Source organism: Dermacentor albipictus, chromosome 9 (genome assembly GCF_038994185.2).
Source record: "Dermacentor albipictus isolate Rhodes 1998 colony chromosome 9, USDA_Dalb.pri_finalv2, whole genome shotgun sequence".
In the NCBI taxonomy this organism is placed as follows: Eukaryota; Metazoa; Arthropoda; class Arachnida; order Ixodida; family Ixodidae; genus Dermacentor; species Dermacentor albipictus.
Window position 1 is genome coordinate 59,301,139 of NC_091829.1, and position 14,579 is coordinate 59,315,717.

General features: G+C 45.2%; 1 protein-coding gene across 1 annotated transcript in view; it reads left to right on the forward strand.

The window, feature by feature from the left end:
* The first annotated feature begins 300 nt into the window (after window positions 1-300).
* LOC135919783 (uncharacterized) overlaps window positions 301-14,579 on the forward strand; it is a 47,029-nt gene continuing 32,750 nt past the window's right edge. Inside the window, exons 1-3 of the mRNA XM_070526347.1 lie at window positions 301-488; window positions 917-993; window positions 3,326-3,452. Coding sequence (XP_070382448.1) covers window positions 367-488; window positions 917-993; window positions 3,326-3,452 — 326 coding nt within the window. The 5' untranslated portion in view covers window positions 301-366. The remainder of the gene's footprint in view (window positions 489-916; window positions 994-3,325; window positions 3,453-14,579) is intronic.

The window sequence follows — 14,579 nt, forward strand, 5'->3', positions numbered from 1 at the left end:
TTCTCGGCGAGATGTGCACTCCACTTTGAGAGGAGCATGAAAGAAAAGTGGCGGTATTATCCGATAACCGTACCTTTTTCGTAGTAGGTGAGCTTTATTAAATGATTTGGTGGATAGATAGCATGGGTAATCGGAGCGCCTATGCTGCCGCTCGAAAACTTGTGCATTAGGGTCAAGCTAGTGGCGGACTCAAACGTCTCGGTTTTTTCCAGATATGCGGTATCATTTAAATCGAAACACCGAAGTGACAAAAGTTTTTTTTGTTTCCGTTCTTTTTTTGTGTGTGGCATTGAGCGCGCATGAGCGGGGATTCAACAACGTGCAGTCGACAATACACGCCAGTTACAGGACATCGAGACATCAGCCATGGCTGAAGAAAGCAGCAATGAATGCATGCCTCTTGACTTGAGCATCAAGGCCGCAGCAACACAGCGTACTAGCCATGACGGTACCCAGGGCGCTTCATCTACATTGGGCGCCTACAGAACGTGAGCTTTACCACTTGTCAATTTTTTCATTGAATACTGTTACCCTTAGATACGACCCATATAATAGGCTTTAACACGTGTATATTTGTTCCCACCTAAAATGGGTCTTTTTTAAAACCAGCTTGAGCTTTGAAATCGAAGGCATTCGTAGATCAAGATGCGTCTACGCAAAGGCGGTGCGAAAATATTGCCACGTTCAGCGCAAAGTAACCTACATAGCGCTCAGAATAAGATGTTTCAGAACATGAAGCAAACGTATACTTATAGAAGAAAATACATTTCATTGATGTATAGGTCTTGTACTCCACACACGCGATGGCGTGCTATAGCTTGATGTCCCGGGTGGAAATTAAATACAATTTCATCTCTCTTTTTTTTTCCTTGTCACAGCTAGTAACTGTCTGACGACATTTTTTTATTATTTTTAGGATTTCCGACGATGCCTTGCGCTATCCGGGCAACACGCAGCACACGCCCACGATCGACGAGACTTGCAATGTCGACGGTACGTAGGCGATTGTCACTCGCCTTTCCATCAGACATGTCAAATATCCCTTACGGTCACAATGGTAGCGGTACATTTATTGCGTATAAAGATGCATTTTACCAGCACGGCCAAGACGGCTTCCACATGAACCAGCTTATAACTGTCCTTAGTAAGAAATGTGTGCTCATCTGAATATATCCAAATTCGTACATAACCTATGCCATAGAAGTTTTTGAATGAATGTGTTCTCGTATCGGGACGCAGATAAAGCACGCTCCTAGATGATGAGGGCAGTAGGCGAGACTGTACATTCCATGCAATGATTAATTCACTCGTAAATGGAATCATCGCATGACTCGTCGGTCTACAACTTTATTTGCCAAGCTGAATCTCAGTGGGTTTGACCTACTAACATCGTGGCAATGTTTCCCTTAAACCGATCACGCTGGTTTACAAAGCAAGTGCTTTGATCTGAATGCCGTGGGTGATGTGCAATTATTTCGGCGTTTCAGATATTTTAACAGTGCTGGTACGTTTTAGGCTGAGTGTGAAAATTGCTCATGAATAGCATGTTACGAGCAGCAGACATATCCCGCTGCGGCCGAATGTAGACGTTACAGCGTACAATTTGGGGCACCCCAAAACAGCTTATATTGAAGCTCTTCATTCTTTCATACGAAGGAAGCCACAGCCGCAGCATAAGCAATACTAAATGTACAATGAAAATGCAATGCAAGGAGATAGAGAATTGTTGGATAGTTCTTTGTGCTCTGTTGCAATAAATCTTTACCTAATATCCCAACTATGGGCACCTGAAGCATAAACACTATTCGTATTGACAGAGTAACAATCACTTTACCGACCGATTTACAATCAGTGGGTCACTACTTCAAAATCGTAAAGCTTTGTTAAGAAAATTTACGCCATGCTACAACACCGGTCTTCCAAATTGAACGTACTTTTTTGTAAGGTGATTAGTTTTCCTCGGATATGTCATCCACTATTCATACTGCCAGTATCCGCACAGCCTCTTGCGCAGGCGCCACGAATGGTGCGGCTTCAATGGTGCGACTAATAAAGTTGAGAATTCCGGACAATAAAAATGAGTTCTTTAATTTACGCCTTTGCTACCACACTGTAGTTCATTCGATGTCAAAGATGCAAGTAGAATCTTTGGTTCCGGTGATTGGGAATCCGCGTTTAATGTTTTATTAGGCGTACGAAGGCATAGTCACTAAGACATGTCGGTGCAATAACGCCATAAACATTCTTAGCCAACTCAACCCTCCCCCCCTTCATATTGTAAACAAAAGTGCATCCAAAAATACGACGTGTCCCTGGAGGTTCAACGCTAATTGCAGTAGCGTAGATGGTCATACTGAGAGTTTTATGCCGTAATTTTCGCCTCTTAGGTCTCTCGCGTGTTCCTTTCGGTTTCACGCAATTGCTGCGCCGTTATACAAGATACGTGCACCTAGCTACGATACTTGCAGCGCTATCCATATAGTCAACACTTTAGCGTGCTTCGAGCCTTTCCGTTGCATAGTTTAGTTACATATTGCCCCGTGAATTAACACTTCCGCATTTCCTACCAAGCTGATGCACTTTCTGCAATACGACTCTTATATATGCGCAGTGAGTTACGTTTTTGAAAGCTGTTCTATAGTCTATTGATGACCTATACAGGAACATTGTTAAAGACAGCCGTTTTAGCGCTCGTAATGAGCAGGGAAACCTGCAGTGCTTAAACCGGTACTTATGTGCTTCACTATACAAGACTCACCAAAAGGAGTTCGGATAACCACTTTCTGAAAGACGAGTACGCATTTTGATTACGCACCTGCGTCATAGAAGGCCAATAAATTAAGGGCATCCCTCGGCAGAAATGCGTCCCCTCACTTTTGCATGGTCATCGTCGGCGTCGGGCTATGCCTGCTGCTCGGAAAAGATAAAGATTAAGAATAAGTAAGAACTTCGTGAGGCATCTAATGTTCTTATTACTGGATAGCACAGCGAATATTGGGTCAAGGGTTTCACGCACAAGGGACCGAGATGTTCTTTTTCACTTTTACCACACTCGTGTTCTGCCCGTAGTTTCAGATAAAGCGTGATAGGCGTCAGAAGAATCCAACGCTACACAATCTTGATCGTGCATGATTTACCCATCCCCACGAAGTTCCTGCATGCATTCAAGACATAGATAAAGCACTGCGTATGGAAGCACCGCAGTAAAGTTTCTCTATCACTAAAAGCTTCTTGCCTTGCACCATAAGCATGGAAAATCCATTCCCATGAATTGCCCTTGCACAACGGCCAATGAACACCTTTGCTATACTTTTATACCATAAAGGTGTCCTTGAATATGGGAGCACAAGTTACCAGCGCCTGGGGTTCACCGGCAACATCGATCACGCAAGGCCCCGCACAAGCCGCGCTGGCATGGAGGCAGCATCAGCCAGTTTTCAAGACGGCGCCATGTAAGTTCACATTTAGAAAAGTTCCGTTGCAAAACAACTCGGAGACGACAGCGATGGCTACCCCTGTAACAATCATGCCTCTACTCGGTAAGTTTTCCTTGGGAGGGCTAGCTCTGATGTCTGAATCAGGCACTGCATCAGCAGTTTTGAGGGTATGGCCGGAGCGGCTGGCCTTGACTAACTTCACGATTCCAACCGCGTGACCGGACACCACACGGAAGTGTGCACACCCGATTCCTCAACCACAACACAAAGCTATACAGGCTCGGCCGATTTTCCATCCTGTTAACATGCCACAATATGCGGTACATTTGCATGTTTGCTCCCAATTATGAAATATGTAAAGATTGTGAAGGGAAGATGCTCATCCAATTCGAGGTTCATAAAATGAAACAGGGTTTACCTGTTTTCCTGTAAAATTACTGCAAGAAATAAACTTGCACTGATGCTCTTGCACGAAGGCTAAAAGTCCCGATGACTTAAATGCCAAATATTAACTGGTGTTTAGACAATATGCAGTCGGCGTAAACAAAACCTTTACCTCAGGGTCTACTACCTAGGTACATTTCGAGAGAAATGCATGCGCTCGGCAACACCCTGTACGAGCATTGAAGCTTGTGGAATTCAAAGGACTGTCATAATATCGGAACTGAAGCTGCTGCATTTTAGATTCGTCATATACTTTAGAAGGCGTTGAGAAACTCAAGGGACAAAGTTACATTTTGGCGAATGTATAATGGTTTCCAGCAATTACGGACGCGAGCACAAGAAGTAGAAACAAACAGGACAACGCTGGACTTACAATTGAAGTTTATCGTGAAAACATTCCACAAATCACCGCCACGCATGCGTATACACCAAAAAAACAATAACAAGTTTTGTAGTCAATTATCAACAAAAGCTCTACACGTACACAAAAGCGAAGTCACACCCCTTCCCGGCAAAGGCAACAACACGTGGATTGACATGATAAATATTCAAATTGCAGTTCTTTATCATTGATATGAACCGAAGGTTCACTCACACAAGTAAGCGCACCCAACTTTTTCATGTGGAATGCTTCGCTAATTTCTCTTTCCAGTTTGCAGTTCGATGATAAAGAATTGAACTGCAATGAAATTGCAGTTCAATGATAAAGAACTGCAACTTCAGGTGTGACGTTGAGGAGGTCAACCTACAGTGCCAAACGTATACTTCGTTCTGTGGCTCACTATGTAAGACCTATGTAGAACTCACTATGTAGGTAGGCAAGTAGCAGGCTGGAGACAAGGCAGTGGGGGAATATGGCATAGGCACTAGGAATATCAGGGGAGAGTTATTAGTAGAGTTTGCGCAACAGAATAATATGACGATAATGAATACCTTCTTCCGCAAGCGGGATAGCCGAAAGTGGACGTGGAGGAGCCCGAACGGCGAGACTAGAAATGAAATAGACTTCATACTCTGCGCTAACCCTGGCATCATACAAGATGTGGACATGCTCGGAGAGGTGCGCTGCAGTGACCACAGGATGGTAAGAACTCGAATAAGCTTAGACCTGAGAAGGGAACGGAAGAAACTGGTACATAAGAAGCTGATCAATGAGTTAGTAGTAAGAGGGAAAATAGAGGAATTCCAGATCAAGCTACAGAACAGGTATTCGGCTTTAACTAGGGAAGAGGACCTTGTGTTGAAGCAATGAACGACAATCTTGTGGGCATCATTAGGGAGTGTGCAATGGAAGTCGGTGGTAACTCCGTTAGGCAGGATACCAGTAAACTATCGCAGGAGACGAAAGATCTGATCAAGAAACGCCAATGTATGAAAGCCTCTAACCCTACAGCTAGAATAGAACTGGCAGACTTTCGAAGTTAATCAACAAGCGTAAGACAGCTGACATAAGGAAGTATAATATGGATAGAATTGAACATGCTCTCAGGAACGGAGGAAGCCTAAAAACAGTGAAGAAACTAGGAATTGGCAAGAATCAGATGTATGCGCTAAGAGAAAAAGCCGGCAATATCATTGCTAATATGGATTTGATTCTGTCAAGTGGCTGAGGAGTTCTGTAGAGATTTATACAGTACCAGTGGCACCCACAACGACAATGGAAGAGAAAATATTCTAGAGGAATTCGAAATCCCACAGGTAACGCTGGAAGAAGTAAAGAACATTTTGGGAGATAGGCAAAGGGGGAAGGCAGCTGGGGAGGATCAGGTAACAGCAGATTTGTTGAAAGATGGTGGGCAAATTATTCTAGAGAAACTGGCCACCCTGTACACGCAATGCCTCATAACGTCGAGCGTACCGGAATCTTGGAAAAACACTAACATAATCCTAATCCATAAGAAAAGGGACGCCAAAGACTTGAAAAATTATAGACCGATCAGCTTACTGTCCGTTGCCTACAAACTATTTACTAAGGTAAGCGCAAATAGAATCAGGAACACCTTAGACTTCTGTCAAGCAAAAGACCAGGCAGGATTCCGTAAAGGCTACTCAACAATCGATCATATTCACACTATCAATCAGGTGATAGAGAAATGTGCAGAATATAACCGACCCATATATATAGCTTTCATTGATTACGAGAAAGCATTTGATTCTGTCGAAACCTCTGAACTGTCGAAAGAATCAGGGTGAAGACAAGCCGTACGTAAAAATACTGAAAGATATCTGTAGTGGCTCCACAGCCACCGTAGTCCTCCATAAAGAAAGCAACAAAATCCCAATAAAGAAAGGCGTCAGGCAGGAAGATACGATCTCTCCAATGCTATTCACAGCGTGTTTACAGGAGGTATTCAGAGACCTGGATTGGGAAGAAATGGGGATAAAAGTTAATGGAGAATACCTTAGTAACTTGCGATTCACTGATGATATTGCCTTGCTTAATAACTCAGGGGATCAACTGCAATGCATGATGACTGACCTGGAGAGGCAAAGCAGAAGAGTAGGTCTAAAAATTTATCTACAGAAAACTAAAGTAATGTTTAAAAGTCTCGGAAGAGAACAGCAATTTACAATAGGCAGCGAGGCACTGGAAGTCGTAAGGGAATGCATCTACTTATGGCAGGTAGTCACTGCGGATCCGGATCATGAGACGCAAATAATCAGAAGAATAAGAATGGTCTCGGGTGCGTTTGGCCGGCATTCTCAGATTGTGAACAGCAGGTCGCCATTATCCCTCAAGAGAAAAGTGTATAATAGCTGTGCCTTACCAGTACTCACCTACGGGGCAGAAACCAGGAGACTTACGAAAACGGTTCTACTCAAATTGAGGACGACGCAACGAGCTATGGAAAGAAGAATGGTAGGTGTAACGTTAAGGGATAAGAAAAGAGCAGATTGGTTGAGGGAACAAACGCGAGTTAATGACACCTTAGTTGAAATCAAGAAAAAGAAATGGGCATGGGCAGGACATCTAATGAGGAGGGAAGATAACCGATAGTCATTAAGGCTTACGGAGTAGATTCCAAGGGAAGGGAAGCGTAGCAGGGGACGGCAGAAAGTTAGGTGGGCGGATGAGATTAAGAAGTTTGCATGGACGGCATGGCCACAATTAGTACATGACCAGGGTTGTTGGAGAAATAGGGGAGAGGCCTTTGCCCTGCAGTAGGCGTAACCAGGCTGATGATGATGATGATGACGATGATGACGATGATGACGATGACGATGACGATGACGGTGACGATGACGGTGACGATGATGATGATGATGATGATGATGATGATGATGATGATGATGATGATGATGATGATTATGATGTCAGAGCCGTCCGATTGTACAACTTTGAACATTAACACGTGTGCAGCAGGCCTCCCTCTTCAGGTGTTAGAAGAGTGTAACATGCTGCCGAACTGTTTTACTCATTCACTCTAAAAATTCATCGATAATTTGGGAAGTCCATAATGCGCAATTTCAGAGCAGCATTGTACGTCTTCTCCTTTCGCGATATATGGAGTTAAACATTTTGTGAAACACACATAGCAGAGGTTAATCGCGACGGCTTTTGTAAGTGACTGATCGAGGGACCCAGTGTAATAGCTGGTGCTGCTTGGCTTACATAAAATACTACACAATTCGCGTTGCACATAGAATCTGAATGTACAACAATCGCAAACCAAGACAACCGAACGAAGCAAATCAATCAAGCTTGAGCGAGAGCCGACGCGAACTGACGAGCTGATCATAGCGCGAAATAAGCCCTCTGGCTGAGATCAGAGGCTACTAGGAAACGAGCAGTCCGGCGGGTCAGCAAAAAACCAGTTTTGCGCGCTCGTATCACTGGAGGGGCTGCTCTCATTGGTCTCCGCCTGTCAGCCGTTCAAGGCTCGCGTCTTTTGCCTCTCCAAGTTCGATCTTTCACCTTTCGCTGTTCTGCTCGTTCGCTCGGTTACACCGCTGACGCTCGCCGCAGGAGCGGGACATTAGGAGCTGCGCCATAAACGGAGTCGTATTTTAACCGACGCAAAACAGTCGTTATCAATGACAAATGTCTCACTTCCGAGCGCACGCTTCTGGACCATTGCCTGATTACTCCTTGTGAGCGTGTTGAAAGCGGAGTTGCATTTGCAATACTCGGACAAGCTAGTTTTCTAACTTGCCATCACTGAGAGACATTTCTACTCTCCTGCACCGGTTTCATGTAGTATGCACATGATGTATTAGATAATGCAAGGCTTCTGTTATGCTTGAATCTCGAACGAGAAAAGTTCTTAATTTACAGTTCAGCATCACAGGCCACTGAAAGCACCAGTGTTTAATTTCTGACAATCTTTAGCCCAAATCGCGCGCTAAATACCAATGCAGGAACTTAGCGCTCCAATTGAGCGAGTCACCAGACCATTATGGTACCGTTTACTTTGTCAAACTCTCATTGGGTCAAAATCTGTTTTTGCCATCCCACAAGATAGTCGGCCATCATCTTGAGTTAAATTGTCCATATCCTTGCAGGAATGCTATTGAAGCCGGAGGAAGAGAGCAGCAAGTGTCCTGCGATGCCAGTAGAAAGGTTTCCAGCAGACGGGACACCTCACACGGGCAACCCAACGAACGTACGGGAGGCACAGCGCCCATGTTCAGAGCACGCGATCAATCGCCTGTCAAGAAGTCGAACCACCAATGCGAGACATGTGGTAAATTGCTAAGTAGAGCTGCTACTCTAACTGCACATTACCGCACGCATACAGGAGAGAGACCCTACAAATGCGAAATATGTCAGAAATCATTCGCGCACAAGACGAATTTCCTTAGGCATCGACTGATTCACACAGGATTGAAACCCCATATCTGCCAAAATTGTACTAAACCATTCAAAAGCAAAAGGGAACTTAAAGATCATCTTATATCACACAGTAACGACAGACCTTGGATTTGCGACATTTGTAATAGCTCCTTTAAGTATAACTACACTTTGAGAAGACACCGCAAAACAATTCACGAGGGTAAATAGCCGTACGTGTCCTAGCAGTGTGGATTTCGGTTCGCAAGGAAAGAAAACTTCGACGCACATCTCTGCAAGAATATTTGGTGCGAATTGTGTGGAGCTTCGTTTAGAGATGCAGCTCAACTGGTTGCAGATCACGTGACGCATACGGGTAGGCAGTCGTAACAGTGTGATTAGTGCACAAGGGAAGTAGATCGCTCACGTGCTTTGCATAGGAACGTGACCGGGAAGCCATGCAGGAAAATAACGCTGACATTCTCCCACACTGACGAGAAACTAACCAACCGTATCGTGGCGAGAGGGGCTTCTTTTGGCGTTTAAAAGTGCTGAGTGAAATGCAAGACGTAAACGATGCCGCTACATTTTTGTAAATTAGGTGACAAAACTTCATCTCCACCAGAATTTGGCAAGCTTCCACGTCGATGTATACTGCAGATCCTGGGTAGAGCTCACTGTTTGCAAAACTATGTTTTTCGCCAACATAGCTTTAGCAAACTCATTTCTAGACAAGCCATAATGGGCTGCAGCTTTCTGTTTGCGTTAATAGAAGGTTGAATGTTTGCACAGGATACTTGAAACCTCGTTCAGTTTTCTGCAAGCGTTTTGACAGTGTACTAGTAATCAAGGTTTAGCTAACCATGCTTTAAGGATTCTGCAGTTTGAATAGAAGGGAGTACTTCAAATGAGGAACCCATTAAAAAAGGAGGCACTTCATTGTTGTCAACTAAAAACTGATCCCTAATAATTGAGGCCCTTAGGCCTTGCTGCCTTTCTGGGACAGCTGTTGCAATATATGGACACAGGCATGGGAAAATATCTTTAGTTTACAAATTATTCATTGCGCGTAATGTTTCTATTCTCTCTTTAGCTCTTCTATTGTCACCGAAAATTTTATTCCTTATCATACTGATTACAACAGGGAGACCTAAATATATCTTCTTCCAGAGCGAATATTTTAAGTGTTGTGGTATTGAGGTGTAACCTCCATCAGTTTTAATGTGCAGTTTCTTATTCACTCGTAAGACATCTCTTTTGACTTGCCCTGCGCTCTAACTACAGCAGTGGAGTGTTTTAGCCTGATCTGACAAACGTGTCCCTGCGAGCAATGATAGGACAACTCAGATAGTTTTTAGTTAATATTACTGACCCGCGTACTTCTATATCTTTTTCCAATGTACGCGTCTCACCGAATAACAAAGGTTAAGTTACAGCTCAGGGTATGAGACACCAGCGTGTATCAGAACATTCTCCAATAGAGGAGCGTTTTGTAATCAAATTGCACGCGTAAGGCGAATACAGTTGCGCATTCTGGAAGACACGCGAGCGCCAATGATAAGGCTGGAATCTATTACGAAAAAAAAAGTGAGAATAGCCGATACTTCTTAATCGCAAATCATTTGTTCAACGATCGACTCATGTGCCCGGGACTATCATTCTGCCCGACTGTAACTTGTTTTGTTGGTTCATAAGTACGCCCAATAAAGATTCTTTCATTACTCACGGTTCTTCTCACTGTGTTGTTCACCGTCTCTACAACGTGACATATGGTAGAGGTGCTTGGTGGAAACAGCATAAACCCTACCATGGAATAAAGTGAACGTCGTTAGGGGCGAGGCAGATGGCCGCAGGCTACGACTACCGCCCGAGTACTTGACCTCTGCTGGAGAAGACTAGGAACCTGGTGGCCCAGATAACTGGCATAATGAGAGTGCCCGTGTCACCTGCAGTGACGTGGGCTGCAAAAGCCAAGGAAGCCACCGATCATACGCGGATCACTGTTTGGAAATCTGAAAAGCTGGCCGGATACTTACTCAAGAACCGCTATGTTTAACAATTGCAACTGTGAAAAGCTGCTTTTCCACAGCTTACATTTTTACACCTTTTCACCAATTACATTTCCACAAACATTCGCGAGCGTCATGCTTACGGAGCAGGCCTAAGGTCAATGCGAGCACCGTGATTTCGGAGCAGAAATCAACCCTTAATTCAGCCACGTCGACCCGCACATGGCAGAGATTACAGTTTTTCCTCGTCTGCCGTTTTGAAGCAAGTGATTTACGTCGGATATGTAAACCGGTCAAGACCATTGCGAAATTCCTAGCGGAAGCAACGGGCATTGAAAAGACGTTGGAAAAGCGCACTCGCAACATTGTTGACTAGTGCCCTCGCCCAGGTGAAAAATTAAAGTCCTAGGCTCCGACGAACTCCGAAAGACCACCAAACATTGCACGCGAAGGACTCCATGAAATATTCTCTTCGACGTAGCCTCACGTCGCCTTAATTGTTGACGTGGTCGGCAAGGTGTTCCAGCAGCCATTCGCGCTTACTGAATTGCCGCAGCTGAAGCCTGGAGTGATGGCCTACGTCACTTTCTTCAGGCGTCTCGGTCCCTCTTCGCGCTCGCCCTTTGGAACTGCTCGCTCTCCTCAAACTGCGGGAAAAGCCGGACGCGTCAATTGCTTATACCCATACCGTGAGATGCTACTAAAAGGTTGTGCAGTCAACTCTTTGCGTTCACAGCAAGATGAAAAGCCCCGTGAAATCGCTCACTGTTTCGCATAAACTGAATGGAAACACCAACGACTTTCTCGACCGCTGTCGACAAGGCACTGCCTCTCACTGGAGCACCGAGGATAAACTGCGGCTATACTTGGCCGATATGTGGATCCGTATCCGTTAAACCAAACACAGCAGCTTGCGGAGGTGCGGTTTCTGTTTACTGAAGTGTCGAAGTTCCTCTGCAGCCAACACAAAATCAGTCTTCACGACGAAGAAACGACGCGCTGCGATTTCGACGAAGCTTCGAAGAAAAAAACCACGCTCCCTAAAGGACGCCTGACGACGCCACGAAGCAGTGGGACAGCGTCACGGAGCCATACTCAGACACCTCGAAATAATTAAGGTAAGACTATGAACCATCAACATCGATGGTGTCGCCACGCAGTGGCGGCTTTAGTGGACAGATGACCTGACTACTCCGTCATTAATGAATCCTTAACCACACAGTCAATGACAGTTATGTATACATGGCAAGGAACCGAATCCGAGCATCTGGAGGCCACCTGACAAGGACGACTGGAATGAGCACGTACGTCAAATACAAGAGGTGCTAGACACCCTTGCGTCGCAGAATCACCCTTGTTTCACAGGATCAGGACAACTCGCCCGCCTGCGTATCAAGCACCATCCAAGGACGGTCAGACATTGCTACAATCTCCATCTTCGACCACGCTTCGTCGAATACCAGGCCGGCAACTATGATTGGGTTCGCAGCCTTATAAGCCGACGTGGACTGAGTGAGAAGCTACGTCATTTCGGACTCTACACGAGAATTCAGCGAATGTGAGCACAGCCCGTAAGCCCGTAACATGTCTGTGTGTAGTCCAACTTCTTTGTTAGTACGCGGTTTAACCTTAGCTAACCAACTATGATTTTGTTGCTTTAATTTTACTTACTACGTGTTCTTTTGGTCTTCGCTATCGTTTGGTGCTCGTTGCCCGGGCACGATACTTTATTAGGTAGGCGCATTGACACGTGTGCATTTTTTCTTTTTCCGGTGAACGCGTTTCAGCGCCTAAAGTGTTATCACTCCACGCATGACATGCTTGCATGTATCAGAACCTTCTGGGTCATCCTCAAGGACTTTATCTGCTGTCTATTGGTATAGTGGAACTTTCTGTAATCACATTGCAAACGTGACAAGAATGGTGTTCCACGCACTGTAAGGCGCTTGAGCCCATGTGAGTAGTCTGGAATCTTCGACTAAGCAGTTCTCAATAACAGACTCGCTTGAGCCGCAGATGAGTTTTCCGATGGTTTAGGCATGTGCTCGCTGCTATCATTCAGCCCGAGAGTAACTTGTTTTGTGGGCATAGTTTCGCTCAATAAAATTTTGGTTTCTTGACTAGCGGTTGGTTAAACCGCGTCCTAGTGAAAATTTCGTCGACAGTAAAAGAAAATTTTGCGTGGCTCTGTTATCGCAAACATCACGGACCAGCTCAGCTGAGCGAAGCTAAGGATACATAAAAATTGAGGCCGCGTTCTTCTGTGGGAGGTTTCGGTTGGGACGGTGCGCCATTTCAGGCGCCAGCCGCAACAGAATTGAGACGCCATATGCGTGAGTGTCGTCTGCCAGACGCTGCACCATGGCTTCTTAGCTCTGATGCATGCTAGCTCCGACGCCGTGTACCTGGTAGCTTTCTGAAATCCGACGTAGCCAGGATAATCTTGATCTAAAGAAAGGAAAGACGCTTGATTCTGCAGCCCGTGAGGTAGAACGGCGAAGCATCGAACCAAACGAGTGCGTGGTTTTTCGTTTTGGTTTTCTTTAAATCTGAGAGCAAATACGTCACGCCACCTGCCTCCCCGCCGCACCAGCTCCTTCTCCCTCTCTAGACTCTACCGACCCTCGCCGCGTCGCTATGCTGCGCGAAGCTATTTCTTACACTCTTATTTCAAACTCTCTCAGAAATCTCTCCCCCAGCTTGGCGAAGCTGCGAACGTCAATAGAAAACCAGCGAGCCGGTAACAGCTGCACTGTAAAAACCTCTTATTCAGGTGAACTGTATCTGTGTTGACTCGCATTACTTTCCTTGCCGATGTACTATCTGTACCAAACGAAACACGAGCAGTGGATCCCGTGGCTGAAGCATAACTGAAGGTAATGCGCACGCCGTGGGATAGTTATCGCCATTGGCAGGCTTGCACATCGGGTTTTACTGGATTATGCGATGGTGCTCACCCTATACCGCGATGTTTTTGCATCTGTTGTCTGCGATTTCTTATTTCTCCCTTTGAAATAAAAAGAAAGAAAGCAGAAGACAAAATATCGCAGTATAAGGCGAGCATCATTGCCTGGTGCGGTAAAACCAGATCTATCTGTCAATGCTGATAACTGGCAGTTTGTGCACACTAAACTTTGAGTCACGCTTCGGAAACACACTCCGCTGTTCACGTCTGATTTGGCACCGATAGCAGAACACTTTAGCGCACTGTGGGAAGAGGCAATAGGGGGGGAGGGAGACAAGAAAGGAAAGGAGGTGGTTACGTAGGTTTTGTACAGCCTTCTGCACTACGCACAGAGATGTGGCAAGAATGTTCAATCTCGAGATAACGCTCGAAACGTGGTTTGCTTTGGTATGTCAATCGTTACGTCGCCACTTAGAGGCGTCGATATCAAGATTTTTTTTTCCAATCAACGCATTATAAAGTGGCGAGAAATTACCATTGCTTGCCAATTGGCCCTAACTGGGTAGTAGGCGTCCCCAGACATGTGCTTTCCAGTTGTGCGACATAAGATAAAGGGGCGAGTAGCAGACCGTCAGTTCACAAAAACTAATACCATGGCAATTGCACATGTTCACGAAATACCTCTAAGTGTAGAAGATATGCATATTCCCTCGTCGCCATATCATGTAAAGCAATCGCAAGGTGGAGCATTCCCTGAGAACATCTTGGAAAGCTGGGATTGTGATTAGCCGAAAGCCACTCAGTCGTCGCATCTCGATACAATTCAAGAAATAGAAAAAGTGTTCCATTACATTACATTTCAATACCCATTCCGCTGTGTTTACACGGCGCTACAGTTTCCATGCAGTTGGGGTCCAAGATGGAGGTCGCATCCTTCGTTACCTCACCGTGTGCGCTTAGCCGTGTCAGAAGAAAAGACAATTAGGACAGTTAGGACGATTTGGACAGTGGCA